The 14,093-nt window shown below is 40.7% G+C and overlaps 2 protein-coding genes across 5 annotated transcripts in view; one reads left to right on the top strand and one right to left on the bottom strand.

The window, feature by feature from the left end:
- Nucleotides 1-8,456, bottom strand: part of ERP44 (endoplasmic reticulum protein 44) — a 93,035-nt gene extending 84,579 nt beyond the window's left edge. Inside the window, exon 1 of the mRNA XM_066367559.1 lies at nucleotides 8,151-8,456. Coding sequence (XP_066223656.1) covers nucleotides 8,151-8,207 — 57 coding nt within the window. The 5' untranslated portion in view covers nucleotides 8,208-8,456. The remainder of the gene's footprint in view (nucleotides 1-8,150) is intronic.
- A 125-nt stretch (nucleotides 8,457-8,581) lies between these two features.
- The window catches only part of INVS (inversin), a 138,093-nt gene continuing 132,581 nt past the window's right edge, over nucleotides 8,582-14,093 (top strand). For 3 of the 4 annotated variants that reach the window (XM_066367554.1, XM_066367551.1, XM_066367552.1), the window contains exons 1-2: nucleotides 8,582-8,788; nucleotides 11,542-11,671. In XM_066367554.1, coding sequence (XP_066223651.1) covers nucleotides 11,566-11,671 — 106 coding nt within the window. In that variant the 5' untranslated portion in view covers nucleotides 8,582-8,788; nucleotides 11,542-11,565. The other variant, XM_066367553.1, reaches the window with a different exon arrangement.

The raw sequence follows: 14,093 nt of genomic DNA, 5'->3' as shown, positions 1-14,093 counted from the left end.
CTACCTATGGTGCCAGGTGGGCACTTGAATTATTGGAGGGAACCTGAATGTCTATCTGCTGTGCTGTATACTTGTAACTAATACAAAAAGTGCTGAATGCAAACTGTAATAAAAAAAAATAAGTAAATAAAATGTAAAGTTCCATCAGGAAAATGTAGCATAGTTTTTACAACTCTAAAGCAAAATTAAGGTCTCTGGCATCGTTCATTTAAAGATTAAGCAAAGAATCAAGTATTTTGCAATACTGTGGTACTTTTGTTAACTGTAAGCAGATCACAAGATGTTAGAGAATTAGTATCCATTCTTATAGTAAAAACTACTGCTATCTAGAAAGCTTGAGGAATGAATCCATTTGTGGAGATGCTTTCTATGAAATTACTTTTGATTACAAAGAGAAGCAGTTTTTCTTTATTCTTTCTCAGCTCTTCCAGAATGTGAAGCCATTACAGAAGGGTGAGCTTGCCACCAGCTAGCAGAGATTTTACTGCAGGCGGGCCAGAACCATAGTAATAAAAGTTAAAGGAATTGAAGAGTGTCTAAATTTCTTCTCTCAGGATAACTCTAGAGAATCACACTTACATTTGAAACTGTTCTTTCTACAAAAAGATTTCAGTGCTATGTCAGTAATTTTTTAAAAGCTGAATTTTCCCCTACATTTTCCAAAACTTCAAATATACAGAACAGCAAAATAGCAGGCATGTAACTAAGAGTATCTTGTCCAAAGAACCAAGAAATTTTAACTCGGCTTGACTTATTGATGAGCTATATACTCCATCATACTTTCTTCACATTTTAGAGTTGGCTCACATTTCCTAGCAAACTGCTTTAAATATTAAATATTAGTCTGTCTTCATGAGCTCATATAACTTCAAGCCATTTTAAAGTAGGCAGTAAGAGATGTGCATTGATTTAAGGGCTTATCAAAATACACTGCTCACAAACATTAGGGGATATTTTATCACTTCCTATTCATTTTGCAATATCCCCCAATTTTTGTGAGCAGTATAGAAGATTAGCTCCTGGCAAGGGTATCCTTGTGATACCTGAAGCAAAGAAAACATATTGACAGGCCATCTTTTTACAGGTAATTTTTCAACTAAAATATAGGTATATTCTTATTTAAGAAAATTTCCTTGAAAGCAGCGGTTTTCAACCTTTTTCACCTCATGGTATACATAAACTAATTATTAAAATTCTACAGCACACCTAAAAGTGTATTATATTTTTTGCTCATCTGACAAAAAAAAATAGGTATAATTTTGATTCATTCACGCCAGATGGCTGTTGTTGTGTTGACTGCTGTCATATTTTTATTTGACAATCTTAGAGAAAAGAGGTCAGTGACCTTGACTAAATAATCAGGTATGTATTACATGTTTTAAAAATTCTTGCAGCACACCAGTTGAAAATCGCTGCTCTAACGTATTATTTCTAAAGATGTCACTCTCAAAAGGGATCTTTATCACACAAAGTGGAGTATCTCAAATCACAAAGTCTCAATCACATTCCACTCAAATGTGCATTAGACTTCCAAAACAGTCTATTCAATCTCACTCAATTTTTAGTTGAAAAACTAAGGTCTCAAGAAGAAAAGTGACTTGCCCTTTTAGAAGAATTAATACTAACATTCAAACTTTTATTTTTTTATTTTAGCTAGTATTCTCTGGTGTTTCCCTAAATTTGCAATCAGGCATACACAAGCCAAATCTGTGCTCACTGAGATTACTGGCATTTTTCAGGTTATTACCCTTAGCCAGACAAGACAGGTTCAAGCTCTGAAACACTACTTGAGGTATTTCCCTCATCCTTTACCTCAACTTTGTCTTCCTTTCCGAGACAGAGCAAGAGAGAAGCTCTAGACCAGCACCATAATGGCACTTGCTGCAATGACAGAAATGTTCCATAATCTGTGCTGTTCGATACACTAGCCACTAGCCACATGTGATCACTGAGCACTTAAAATGTGGTTACTGTAACTGAGGGATAGAATTTTATATTTTAAGTAAATTTAAATGACAGTAAAACTCTAGACAACTATAACTTCAGTCATTATAACTGCATGGTTTTTATACCCCTTCCTGGCTACTGAACTGAGCAAGACACTGATGGGAAAGTCCCACAAATGAAAAGGGACTCGATTCCTTTGAATCAGGATAAAAAATTCTTCTGATTACTAACGATATTTTTCTGAAATCTCTTAAATCCAATTACCAAAAGTCCCAGAGTCTAGTAAGACTCTGATAATTTTATGGAAAAGAACTGTCACTCTGCTACTCATCCAATAATTTATCTTAGTTCAAATACTACTAGAATGTTTTTCTAAGATAGTTTTTCCTTCTTTTCATTTCTTTAATCTATTATGTTAGCAATGATATTAATAATGTTCATGTCCACAAATTCTGGTGACTAAAAATTAGATACATGAAAATACAATGCTCAAAGTTCTATGTAATAAAATCACAGGGCTGGAAAAACCAGAGATCTTGACCACGATATCACCAAGGGCATCAAAACAGAATTCAACTGTAATCTTCTCAAGAACAAAACCAAAATCTGAGATCTATGGCATTACCCAAGAGACTTCAACAAAGTGGTTATTATTCCCTCCCCTCTTGAATGGAGTAATGGGACCGCTGGTGAAAATCCACTAAAGGCCATGATCTTTATTTTGGCTAAGGTAATAATGAGCTGTTCTCATGAAAACTGGCCAAATGGTTTGCTAGCTTCCTGAGCACCAGTTCTGACATCTGGCCATGTCAGCAAGCCTACGACAAGACTTACTTTTTTTTTTTTTTTTTTTGGCAGAGACAGAGAGAGTCAGAGAGAGGGACAGATAGGGACAGACAGACAGTAAGGGAGAGATAAGAAACATCAATTCTTTGTTGTGGTTCCTTAGTTGTTCATTGATTGATTTCTCATATGTGCCTTGATGGGGGGGGCGCTATAGCAGACCAAGTGACCCCTAGCTTGAGCCAGTGACCTTGGGCTCAAGCTGGTGGGCCTTGCTCAAACCAGATGAACCCATGCTCAAGCTGGCGATCTCAGGATCTCGAATCTGGGTCCTCTGCATCCCAGTCCAACACTCTATCCTCTGTGCCACCACCTGGTCAGGCACGGACAAGACTTCTTAAACATGCAAAACCAAAAAGACCAAACATACAAACAAAAAAACCTTTATTAAGTTATTGAACCTTTTTAATTCATTCCATTCAAGACTGAAAATTAACCTATCAATTTAATCTTCAAGGCTCTATTCTCATCTTTTATCAAGACTTCTTTGATTCTCCCATTGAGAAGCAAGCAATACCTCTTTCAAACATCTACAGCTGTCCTTCTCTTTAATGGGTATATAAGGATCAGCTGAGTACATTCATTGTTAAGGTGCAGATACTGACTCAGCAGGCTTTGGGGTGATGCAAATGCCTAGGCTCACGACCACACTTCTATATAGCAATATCTATAACCCACTTCTACAAATACCTCAGGGCATTGATCACTTTCCTTCTGTAATTCTAATTATTTACATACACAGCTTCTCCTCCCCACAAAATTATAAATTTCTTGGAAGCATGATACGAATCTCAAATATCTTTTCCCTTTTCATAGCAGATGGCAAACAAGCATTCAAGTGACAGGAGGAAAGGAAAGAATAATACCAATAATACCAATTCCTGCAGCCTGGGTCACAGATAGTGTCTCTCCATGGCATGAAAGGTAGGCTAAAGAGCAATAAACCGCTGTGAAAAGTCCAACCTTTTTTTTTTTTTTTTTTTTTTTTACAGAGACAGAGAGAGAGAGTCAAAGAGAGGAATAGACAGGGACAGACAGACAAGAATGGAGAGATGAGAAGCATCAATCATTAGTTTTTCGTTTCATTGATTGCCTTCTCATATGTGCTTTAACCGCGGGCCTTCAGCAGGAGTAACTCCTTGCTCAAGCCAGCGACCTTGGGCTCAAGCTGGTGAGCTTTTGCTCAAACCAGATGAGCCCTCGCTCAAGCTGGCGACCTCGGGGCCTCGAACCTGGGTCCTCTGCATCCCAGTCCAATGCGCTATCCACTGCTTTACCGCCTGGTCAGGCTTCAACCTTTTTTTTTTTTTCTTTTCATTTTTCTGAAGCTGGAAACAGGGAGAGACAGTCAGACAGACTCCCGCATGCGCCCAACCGGGATCCACCCGGCACGCCCACCAGGGGCGACGCTCTGCCCACCAGGGGGCGATGCTCTGCCCATCCTGGGCGTCGCCATGTTGCGACCAGAGCCACTCTAGCGCCTGAGGCAGAGGCCACAGAGCCATCCCCAGCGCCCGGGGCCATCTTTGCTCCAATGGAGCCTTGGCTGCGGGAGGGGAAGAGAGAGACAGAGAGGAAAGCGCAGCGGAGGGGTAGAGAAGCAAATGGGCGCTTCTCCTGTGTGCCCTGGCCGGGAATCGAACCCGGGTCCTCCGCACGCTAGGCCGACGCTCTACCGCTGAGCCAACCGGCCAGGGCTTCCAACCGTTTTTTAATCGCTTACTTGGTTAGATGATACAGAGCACAGCAACTGTCAGTATCAGGAAAGCTGTGACCAAAGCATGCTCTTCTTCACACTGGATAACAGGGTGAGGGGCACAGACCTCTAACTTGTTGAAAAGCTAGCAGATTTTTTTTGAGGAAATACCCAATCAAACAATAAGCATATTAATTAGGGGAATTAGAGGACAATTGTTTCTGAAAAACAAGATAGACTACACAAAGAATCACTGAATCATCAAATCCAACGTGCTTACAAAAAAATTAGTTAGGTGACTTATCCTAGTTTTCAGTGTTAAATTAAGTATATGGAAGATTTGGAACTTGTGCATAGATGGCCTGACAACTAGTCCAGTATTCTTTACACTATGCTACTTTTGAACAGACATTAAGTGAACAAAGTAGTAACACTGTCCATTGTTTTTAAATTGTATCTTGAGAGTACATCTGAATTACTGGAGAAAATAAAGGCAAACTTTTTTTGAAAAAGGAACAAATAATGTAAACACATTACATACACAGAGAGAAATAGAAATGGTTAATAAATATGAAAAAATATTCAATTTAGGTTTTAATCAAAGAATATAAATTTAAATCAGATACCATTTTTGGTCTACTAAATTGGCACATATAACAAAAACACTCACTAACTAGAAGGAAGACAAATTCTTACAACTTTTCAGTAGGGCAATTTGATACAATGTATCAGATTAGTATCGGAAATCCTAAATAACACATACCATAGAATCTAAGAAATGTAACTCTAGAAAAGTTACCTGAAGATATATTTGGAGGTCTGCAGTTAATATCATTGTGTGTCTATCTTTTCTACATTTTTTTTTATAATTTTGCATTTCTGCCCGGGACGGGGGTGGAGAATGATTCCAATGAGCTTTTTAGGCATACAGTGATATTCCAAAATGCCTTTGAGATCAGGGAAAACTACTTGCCTATAAAAGTTTAGGATTATATTTTAACTATTATCTTAAGAACATCACTAAGTTGGGATAGATCTAGTTCTTTAAGGATGAGGTATAGTTGCCTGAAAAATTTTTTTAGAACAATTAAGGAAAAAATTATGAACTCAGTAGGTGGAAACTTGAATATTAAATGGCTGCACATGGGAAAGAATAAAACAAGTCTGCGAGGAGAAGCGAGGGAGGAGGAAGAAAATACACTAGGGAAGATAAAGGATGTATTTTCAGACAGGTAAGATCCTGAGTAAGCAAGTTTCAACACTAGGACAGAATTAGCAATTAGATAAGTAACTCAAATTACTATTTTAATTTTTATTTATTGATTTTAGCAACGAAGGAAGGGCGGAGAGCCAGAGAGAGCCAGAGATAGACTAACAGGAATATCTAGCCATTCCTGTATGTGCCCTGACCAGGCAATACTTTAGGACAATGCTCAAACTGACCAAGCTATCCAGCCAGGGCAAGTAACTCAAATTTTATTAGACAAACGTTTTTTAGGTATTTGCTAACTGATATATATATTATTAAAACTACTTTGGTAAATACTGTGTTCAAACTGAATCTAACTTGCCTTGTAATTCTGGTTTATTAAACCCTTTCTTGGGCTTTATTTTCCAACCCATTAATCTTTACAGATATTCTCTAAAGTATTTTCTAAGTTTCTATTCCTCTACATTTACTTAAATATATAAAATGCTGGCCCTTGCTGGTTACAGCAGTCAGTCCTGAAACGCAGGGTTGCAGGTTCCATCCCCGTCAGGGCATACATGGGAACCAAACAATGAATGCACAACTACATGGAGCAACAAATGGATGCTTCCCCTCCACCTTCTCTTCCTTCTTCTATCTCTCTAAAATCAATCAGTCAATAATTTTTAAAATGTTAACTAAATTTTAGAATTACCAGAAAAAAAAATCCTTTTTTTATCTTTAACTAGATTTGCAGGTTGACTATAAAAAATATGAGTTATTTCAAAATAATTTTTTTCCTTCTTAAACTTAGCTCTGCAATCAAACATACCATTCCAAAAACTGCATCCGATGTAGTTTTCCTATTCAGTATCAACTTTTCTTCCCACTGTTTTAAGATTTTTTTCCCCCTCTGTGTATATATATTTTTGGTAACCTAAAAGTAATTTCTGGCAGACAACTCATATTTCAGGCCATTTTATGGATAAGGAAAAGAATATTATCTAGTGTCCTTAAAGAAAGATTAGTCTCTAATGACAATTATTATTCCAGTACTTTCAGAAGGAAAAGAAAACCATAGTGTATAATGAAATTATCAAAAATTAGCTCTATACAGGATATTTTCCTATATCCAGAAGTCACTCATTGTTGTATATGTGGCAATAAGACAGTTTTTCATTTAATATTACCATGTTTATAAACCATTTTTAGTTCTCAAAAATACTCTGACATCCCCTTTAGTTTTTTTATAGTGTTTTTCCTCTGAAAAGGTTCAAGTACTGTATATGGGTTTTGAATATGACTTGCATATCACAGAGGGAAGTGAAGAGAGAGAGGAGAGGGATAGACAGACAAAAACTATTTAAACACAAATATTAAATATTGAATGTACTGTGGTGAAATAAGCACTGTAAGTCAAGAGACGTGATTCAAATCCCAGTTCTGCTGGTAACCAGATATATAATTTCCTCTGAGTCACTGAATCATATTTCTTAAATTGTAAGGAAAGTGATTTTGACTTAATGTCCATATTAAATTTGGCTTTTTAAAAAATCTACGTTTTTTTTTAAATATTGTATTACAGTAAGAGCTCAGTTAATGGCATGTCACTTTTTTCTATACGGAGTTAGTCCCTTACTTCTGTCTCCATTTGACCTCCAGCTTGAATTACTTAGGTTGCACACTCAAGATAAACTCTGGACGAAAAAGAACCAAAAGATTCCTTTATACGATGCGAGAGAGCTGAGCAATCCAAGGAGTTAAGGAACAAGGGCATATGTGTGCAGAAAATGTGATCATTCTCAAACCAGGGGCACTGAAGAAGAACTCTGCTTAAATTTGGGGGATGGGGCTGTAACAAAAATCGAAGGAGGCCTTGAGCCAAGGCTTTCAGGGAATAGCCTCCACCTTTATTTATTCCCCCAGTGGACACCAAACCAGTCTCCAGTTCCGGGTTCACAACCAATCATATCAAGCCACAACACAAGGCTCTGCCAACCCAGGCAACCGTTTCAGAAGTCCAGAGTGAGATTCACTCGACCCCAGCACCTGTCGCCCACACACCCCTTCCAAAAGGTGATGAGAGGAAGCAGTAGGTCTATCCCCCGTCCTTTCCGATTCAGGTTACAACCAGGTCCAGGAGCCCTCGAGACCGAAACCACCTCCGTACTCTGAGAACTAGAAAGGCGCCTCGCTGGGACCCTCCCATGTATCCCTTCTCCAGGGCTATTTCTCCTGTCTACAGGTCCCAAGCTCCGACCGCGGTTTCTGAGGCCTCGGGGATCCCAGGCCTGGAAAGTGGACAGACGGATGCCGACAGTAAAGACAGCGGGGGGAGGGTGCACTCCTCGCCACCGGAGAGAAAGATAAGAAAGCAGGGCTAGTGGCAGCTGTGTCCACGCTCCCCCTCCCCGGTGACGGCGGGAGGCCGTCCCCGCGTCAGTCGAAGGGTCTGTCATTCCTTCACTCACTCACCAGGAGCAGCAGGGAGCATCTCAGGTCGGATAAGGATAGGAAGACGGCAGGATTCATGGTAACGCTGGGTTCTGCGGCAGGGACAGGCTTTGGCGGCTGGGACAGGGTAGGGTTGGGTTGGGTTAGGAAAAGGGCTGGGCTCCGGGAGCCGCAGGCAGCGGAGGATTCTCCCGGCAGCGATACCCCGTCCTCTCGACCCGGAGCTCCAGCGGCGAACACCCGGGACAACTTCCAGAGAGGCCTCTCAACCCTCACTTCCGGGTCCTGCCCACCTCGGAGGGCACCGGGAAATGTAGTCCTGCACCGCTCCCAGTGAGCACGTCATCGGGCATCCAGAACTCCTTTCCCATCAGGCTCCCGGCCCGGGTCCACTGGGTTCGGTATGCGCGAGGCCCTGCGGGATAAAAAGGACGGACAGCGGGTGTATCCGAGTGTTTTGGTGGGGGATGGAAACTACAATACCCAGGAGGCTGTGCGATCTAGAGTCTCCGGCGGCCTTCAGAGGGGCTCCGTTAGTTTCAGCGAGGTGGGGTTTGCCCCAGCCGGATGTAATGCACTGCCCTGGAGGGAGGGGCGGCCCAGTGAGGGTCGTGCCTCCTGGAGCCGCCCCCGGGACTTGAGTCCTGGAGGAGGCGAGGGTGAGTAGGAGGGTTCCTGGCTGGGGAAGCTCCAATCGGTCTGCACTGCCCTGGCCCCTGCCTCAGATTCGCGGCCCTCCTGGCCTGGGCTGTGGCCTGAGCTTCCATCATTGACCTCCCGCCTGCTGCCTCTTCTTTCTGCGCTTACTCCTGCGTTATAAAGTCGGAGCCACTTCTCAGGGCCTCAGCTGAACAAGTAAATGACTTATCCCTGTCTCTGTGGGTTCGTATAAGTAGATGTGGGATAGGATAGGAAAGCACGTTGTAAAATGGAAAGCTCAAGTGTAAGAGTGATTGCTGCTAATGCATGAGTCACTCCTTACAAGACAGTTGTCAGATTCCTTAACCACGCAGTCGAGGACCTTAACCGGGTCCCAGTTATCTCTCCAGCCTCATCTACAAACACCCAGTCCGGTCACGTGCCCCAAATGGAATCCAAACATCCGCTACTGAGTACCCGGGAGGCACTCGCTTTTGTTTGTGGTTCTCCCTGTGCCTTGCCTTTGCTTAATCTTTCCTACTGTCCGGAATGGCCGTAACCCCTTCTCTACCTGGAATTTCATCCCAAATGCCTTAATCACTGATAACTTCCCAACCAACCCTTTACTCCTAATCAGAATTACTCTTCCTTCCTTGTGACTACTGCACCACTAGTTTAGTACAGTTATAATTATTAGACCATTTATTACCCTGGCTTCTTGTTTTATAATTAGTAATGATATTACCATTGCACTTTATAGGTAACAAAGTGGTTTTAATTTTCATCTATAAATATTATTACAAAAACCAATAGCGCTAAAAAAAAAAGAAATACATTTGAGCCAGAAAGAAAAAGACCCTAGAGAATAACTTTCCCAGAGTGACAAAATTAAACAGTGGCAAATTTATGTGAGGGTTTCTCTCTCCTAGTCCAGTATTCTTTCCTCTGTGGCACTCACTTCTCTGACAGAGGAGCTAGAAATGGGGAATTTAAAAAGAGCAGATGCTCATGAGTATGAATTCATTACTCCAAGAAATTAAACTTTGATCCTGCTCACCCTTTGCACTTGGAACCCAGACTCTGACTTTTCACTCAGCAAACATTTGCAGTACACCGGGTGTAGATCTGTTGATGAAATATATATTATATTATATATATTTATTTATATATATTATATTATATATATAAATGAGATTAATTTTTAGTGTATTTTCAAAGAGTATGAAAAATTTTGGAGTGTGAGTTTGTATGTGAGAGAGAGAGAGATTCTGATGGGCCTAAAACTAATCATATGAAATCTAAAATGAACGTATTAGAGTCCAGTACAATACTCAGCACATCATTGGTACTTAATTTGTTGAATGAATCTACATGGTCTACTTTTTCAATTGTCACATTTTACAGAAAGTCAGAGAGCTGAGGTTAGTGAAAGGGCACACTGTTTATTATTAATGGAGCAGGGCCGAGAGCTCCAGTGCAATTATTCCTCCACTGTGTTCCTACCTCCACCCCTATTTTGTAGCTTCTTTCAAGTCACTTTAATATAACCCTGCGTTTGACAGTGGTTTTTCTGCCATGAAAGACATGCTCAGACATGAAGAAGTATCTCGCAATGCCCTTGTAAGATAAAGACATGAAGAGCTGACCTTTACCAAAATTAAGAAAACACTTCCACTCAAAGGCAGAATTTGAACCAAAAATACTTGTCAGTGACAACACAAGTACTCGCTCATCAGTAGTGATACATTTATCTTCCCAAACACCCAGATTTTCAGGAATCACAGAGATTGGAGTGACACAGCTTGGTAAAATTAGAAGAGGACCTTGCCCACCCTTATGGCAGCTATTAACAGTAGCTGTTTCACAGCTGCTCTCTTTAAAAAACTACATACTGCAGTTTGCCATGATCCACAAAACTCCCTGCATTTTTTACACTCCCTGTCCTTATAGGCATTCAACTTTGTTAGAACATCTTATGTTAAGGAAGGAAGTTTAAGTTCATTGACGCAACCCTCTTCCCATCAGGTGCTTGAATACTTGCTGCATTTCTGATATATCATAATTGAGCTTCCACTTAAACACAGTAGAGTACTCACTATTTTCCTGTGCATATAATGCATTTCTAGACAGTTCTAGAAACTGTATTAAATAGCCAGTCAGAACAAATTTTTCCTTAATGAAATATGGTTAATCCATATGATATAGTGTGCCAAGTAAGATCCTAAGGCAGGATTTCAAGCTAGGAGTATTTTCCTGGTGGACACAAAGAGACAACAACTAAAAATTCCACCTTTTACTTGCATGAGAGAAATAACTAGATACTTTTTAATTTAGCGCTTAAAGAGTTAATTCTAACCTAATAAGTAAGTTCACATCATTTCTATTTTGTGGTTTGGTCATTACCTTTATTCCCAGTATCAGTTCAAACATTTAATATTATGTAGAATCAAATTACTTGTATTAACTTAGAAATCAAGGTCGTGTTTGGGCCCTTTGCCTAATGTTAGATACTGAGTCTCCCCCCCATATTTTTCCCCTCAGGTTTTGAGAAGGTTCTTGGGAGCATTAACCCTTCGTTTTAAGGATGAGCAACTTGTACATAGGTTCACCTAATTTGCCACGTTATGGCAATTCTAGGACTAGGAGTGCAGATTTTTGGAATTCTAGTCACATATTCTAGTAAACCATGTTTATAATATAACCACTTACAATGGATGAGACAGCTTTTGGAAATGTGTTCTGCATATGCTCATGGCCTAAATCATTGTTTCAGGTTGCTTCAGTTGTCAAGACGACTATGAACAGGTCAGAGAACTTGTTGTTTACCGGGTCCTCATTAGCATCCCAAGTTCACGCTGCTGCTATTAATGGAGACAAGGGTGCTCTTCACAGGCTCGTCATAGGTAAGCGGTCCTTGGAAACACACAAGCTTTAAAATAACTCTTTGTCCTAAGAAAGTTTGTTAATCTTAGTTCTAGTTTGCACTGTACTTACACATTTTAATGGAAAAACATTATTATTTACACTTTGTACCAGAACTTGAACAAGAAATAGACTTAAGTCCTGAAACTTAAAAATATGGATTAGAATTAAGTGAAAAGTACTTGGGAACTATCAGTGTATTTGGCATGGAATCTGGATATGTATGTGAAGATAATTCATCTTTGTAATAACAGAGATCTAGACTGAGCTAGTAAATAATGACCTTGAACATTTAATATACACCAAAAGTACTAATATTTACAAATAATTTAAATTCTAATGATTGAAAATTAATTCAGTGTTTTCCCTATCATTGATTCAATTGATTGACATTGATTCAGTCTCCTACCTTACGTATGTATAGAGATAGGTCCAATATAGAAGTTCTAGAAAGAGAACAAAGTGAATAGGTGAAAGACAGTATTCAAGGACAAAATAGGTAAGAATTTTTCAAATTCATAAAATCCAGATTCACCTGCTTGTACGTCATTAGCCCTAAAGGAAAAAAAATAAAATTAAAATGTGTACTATTTGTGGCTCTGGCCAGTTGGCTCAGTGGTAGAGCGTCGGCCTGGCGTGCAGGAGTCCCAGGTTCGATTCCCGGCCAGGGCACACAGGAGAAGCACCCATCTGCTTCTCCACCCCTCCCCCTCTCCTTCCTCTCTGTCTCTCTCTTCCCCTCCCGCAGCCAAGGCTCCATTGGAGCAAAGTTGGCCCAGGTGCCTCTGCCTCAGGCGCTAGAGTGGCTCTGGTTGCAACAGAGCGACTCCCCAGATGGGCAGAGCATCGCCCCCTGGTGGGCGTGCCGGGTGGATCCCGGTCAGGCGCATGCAGGAATCTGTCTGACTGCCTCCCTGTTTCCAACTTCAGAAGAAAAAAAAAATGTGTACTATTTGTGATCATTTTACACACCAGTGTCTGGTGATATCATGATTGACAACTTGGGCTTTGATAATAAAATCCACTCTGCTTGAATGTTCATACCTGTTCTTTGAGAATTTATTTTCATCCTACCTTTCCAGCTTCTCCAGGCACTCTACCCAGGCACCCTAACTTCTGGCTGGGCTTTCTGTTCCCCAGTATGCCATGAAATTTGTCTGTCTTTTCTCTACACATCTGTTCCCTCTTCCCTTTCCTACCTTCTTCCCTTTTACCTTCTTTACTAAATAAGCTCTTACTTATTTTTAAAAACAAAATTATTTTACCACATACTGTGATGATTTCTCTTCTCTATTTGGGATGTTATCACCTGATACCTCAGCTTCCTGCAGTCACTGGAATTCCTCCTTTACTCCCTGAAACTTGACATCCTCACTGTGTCTGAATCATCATTCATGCATTCCACCAACTGACTGAAACTCTTTTACTTCCTGCTCACTTATTAATGAGAACGATAGTTTTCCTGAGTCACTAAGACATTCACAATCTATTATCTTTTCCAGTTTCAACTATTAGTCACCTTCCCCTGTATTCAACCCTGATTCCATAGTCTGTTATTAAAATCCTTCTCTTGGAAAGTTATCTTTTCTCCTCACCTTCAGCTGCACCTGGTTGTTGCAATTGCAGCTCTGGATGGACCTAGTCCATCTACCTCTGCCAATCCCTGAGCAATTTATCCTGTCTGGAAGAGTGCTTGTGTCCTAAATTCAATAGTTGCTCAATACTTTCTGCTCATAATGCCACCTTTCTCCATAATGAGGGTTTCATACCTTCTCACTACCAAACCTCTGCCAATTCTCTCCCTCCCTTAATGCTCACTAAAGCTTTATGCTTCCTTCAGAAAATAAAACTTTAAGTAGGAACTCCATCCTCTTTCAGCAAAATATTTACAAATCAACCTACATCTGTACCCATTTTCTCTCTTTCTACTAAAACAGAGCAAATACCCCTTTCTGACAAAGGTCAGTTCTTCCACACATGGCCTGTGTTCTATCCCTTCCTGTCTTCTCAGGGGCCTCATTCCATTTTTTTTTTTTTTAATATCTGAGCCCTGGCCAGTTGGCTCAGCGGTAGAACATCAGCCCGGCATGTGGAAGTCCCGGGTTCAATTCCCAGCCAGGGCACACAGAAGCAACCATCTGCTTCTCTACCCTTCCCCCTCTCCTTTCTCTCTGTCTCTCTCTTCCCATCCCACAGCCAAGGCTCCATTGGAGCAAAGTTGGCCTGAGTACTGAGGATGGCTCCATGGCCTCTGCCTCAGGTGCTAGAATGCGGAGCAATGCCCCAGATGGGCAGAGCATCGCCCCTGGTGACATGCCAGGTAGATCCCTGTCAGGTGCATGCGGGAGTCTTTCTGCCTCCCCACCATTTCTCACTTCGGAAAAATACAAAAAAAAAAATCTG

This window comes from Saccopteryx leptura, chromosome 2, assembly GCF_036850995.1.
Source record: "Saccopteryx leptura isolate mSacLep1 chromosome 2, mSacLep1_pri_phased_curated, whole genome shotgun sequence".
NCBI lineage: Eukaryota > Metazoa > Chordata > Mammalia > Chiroptera > Emballonuridae > Saccopteryx > Saccopteryx leptura.
Note: the sequence above shows the minus strand (reverse complement) of the source record. Positions and strands in the feature narration are given on the sequence as shown.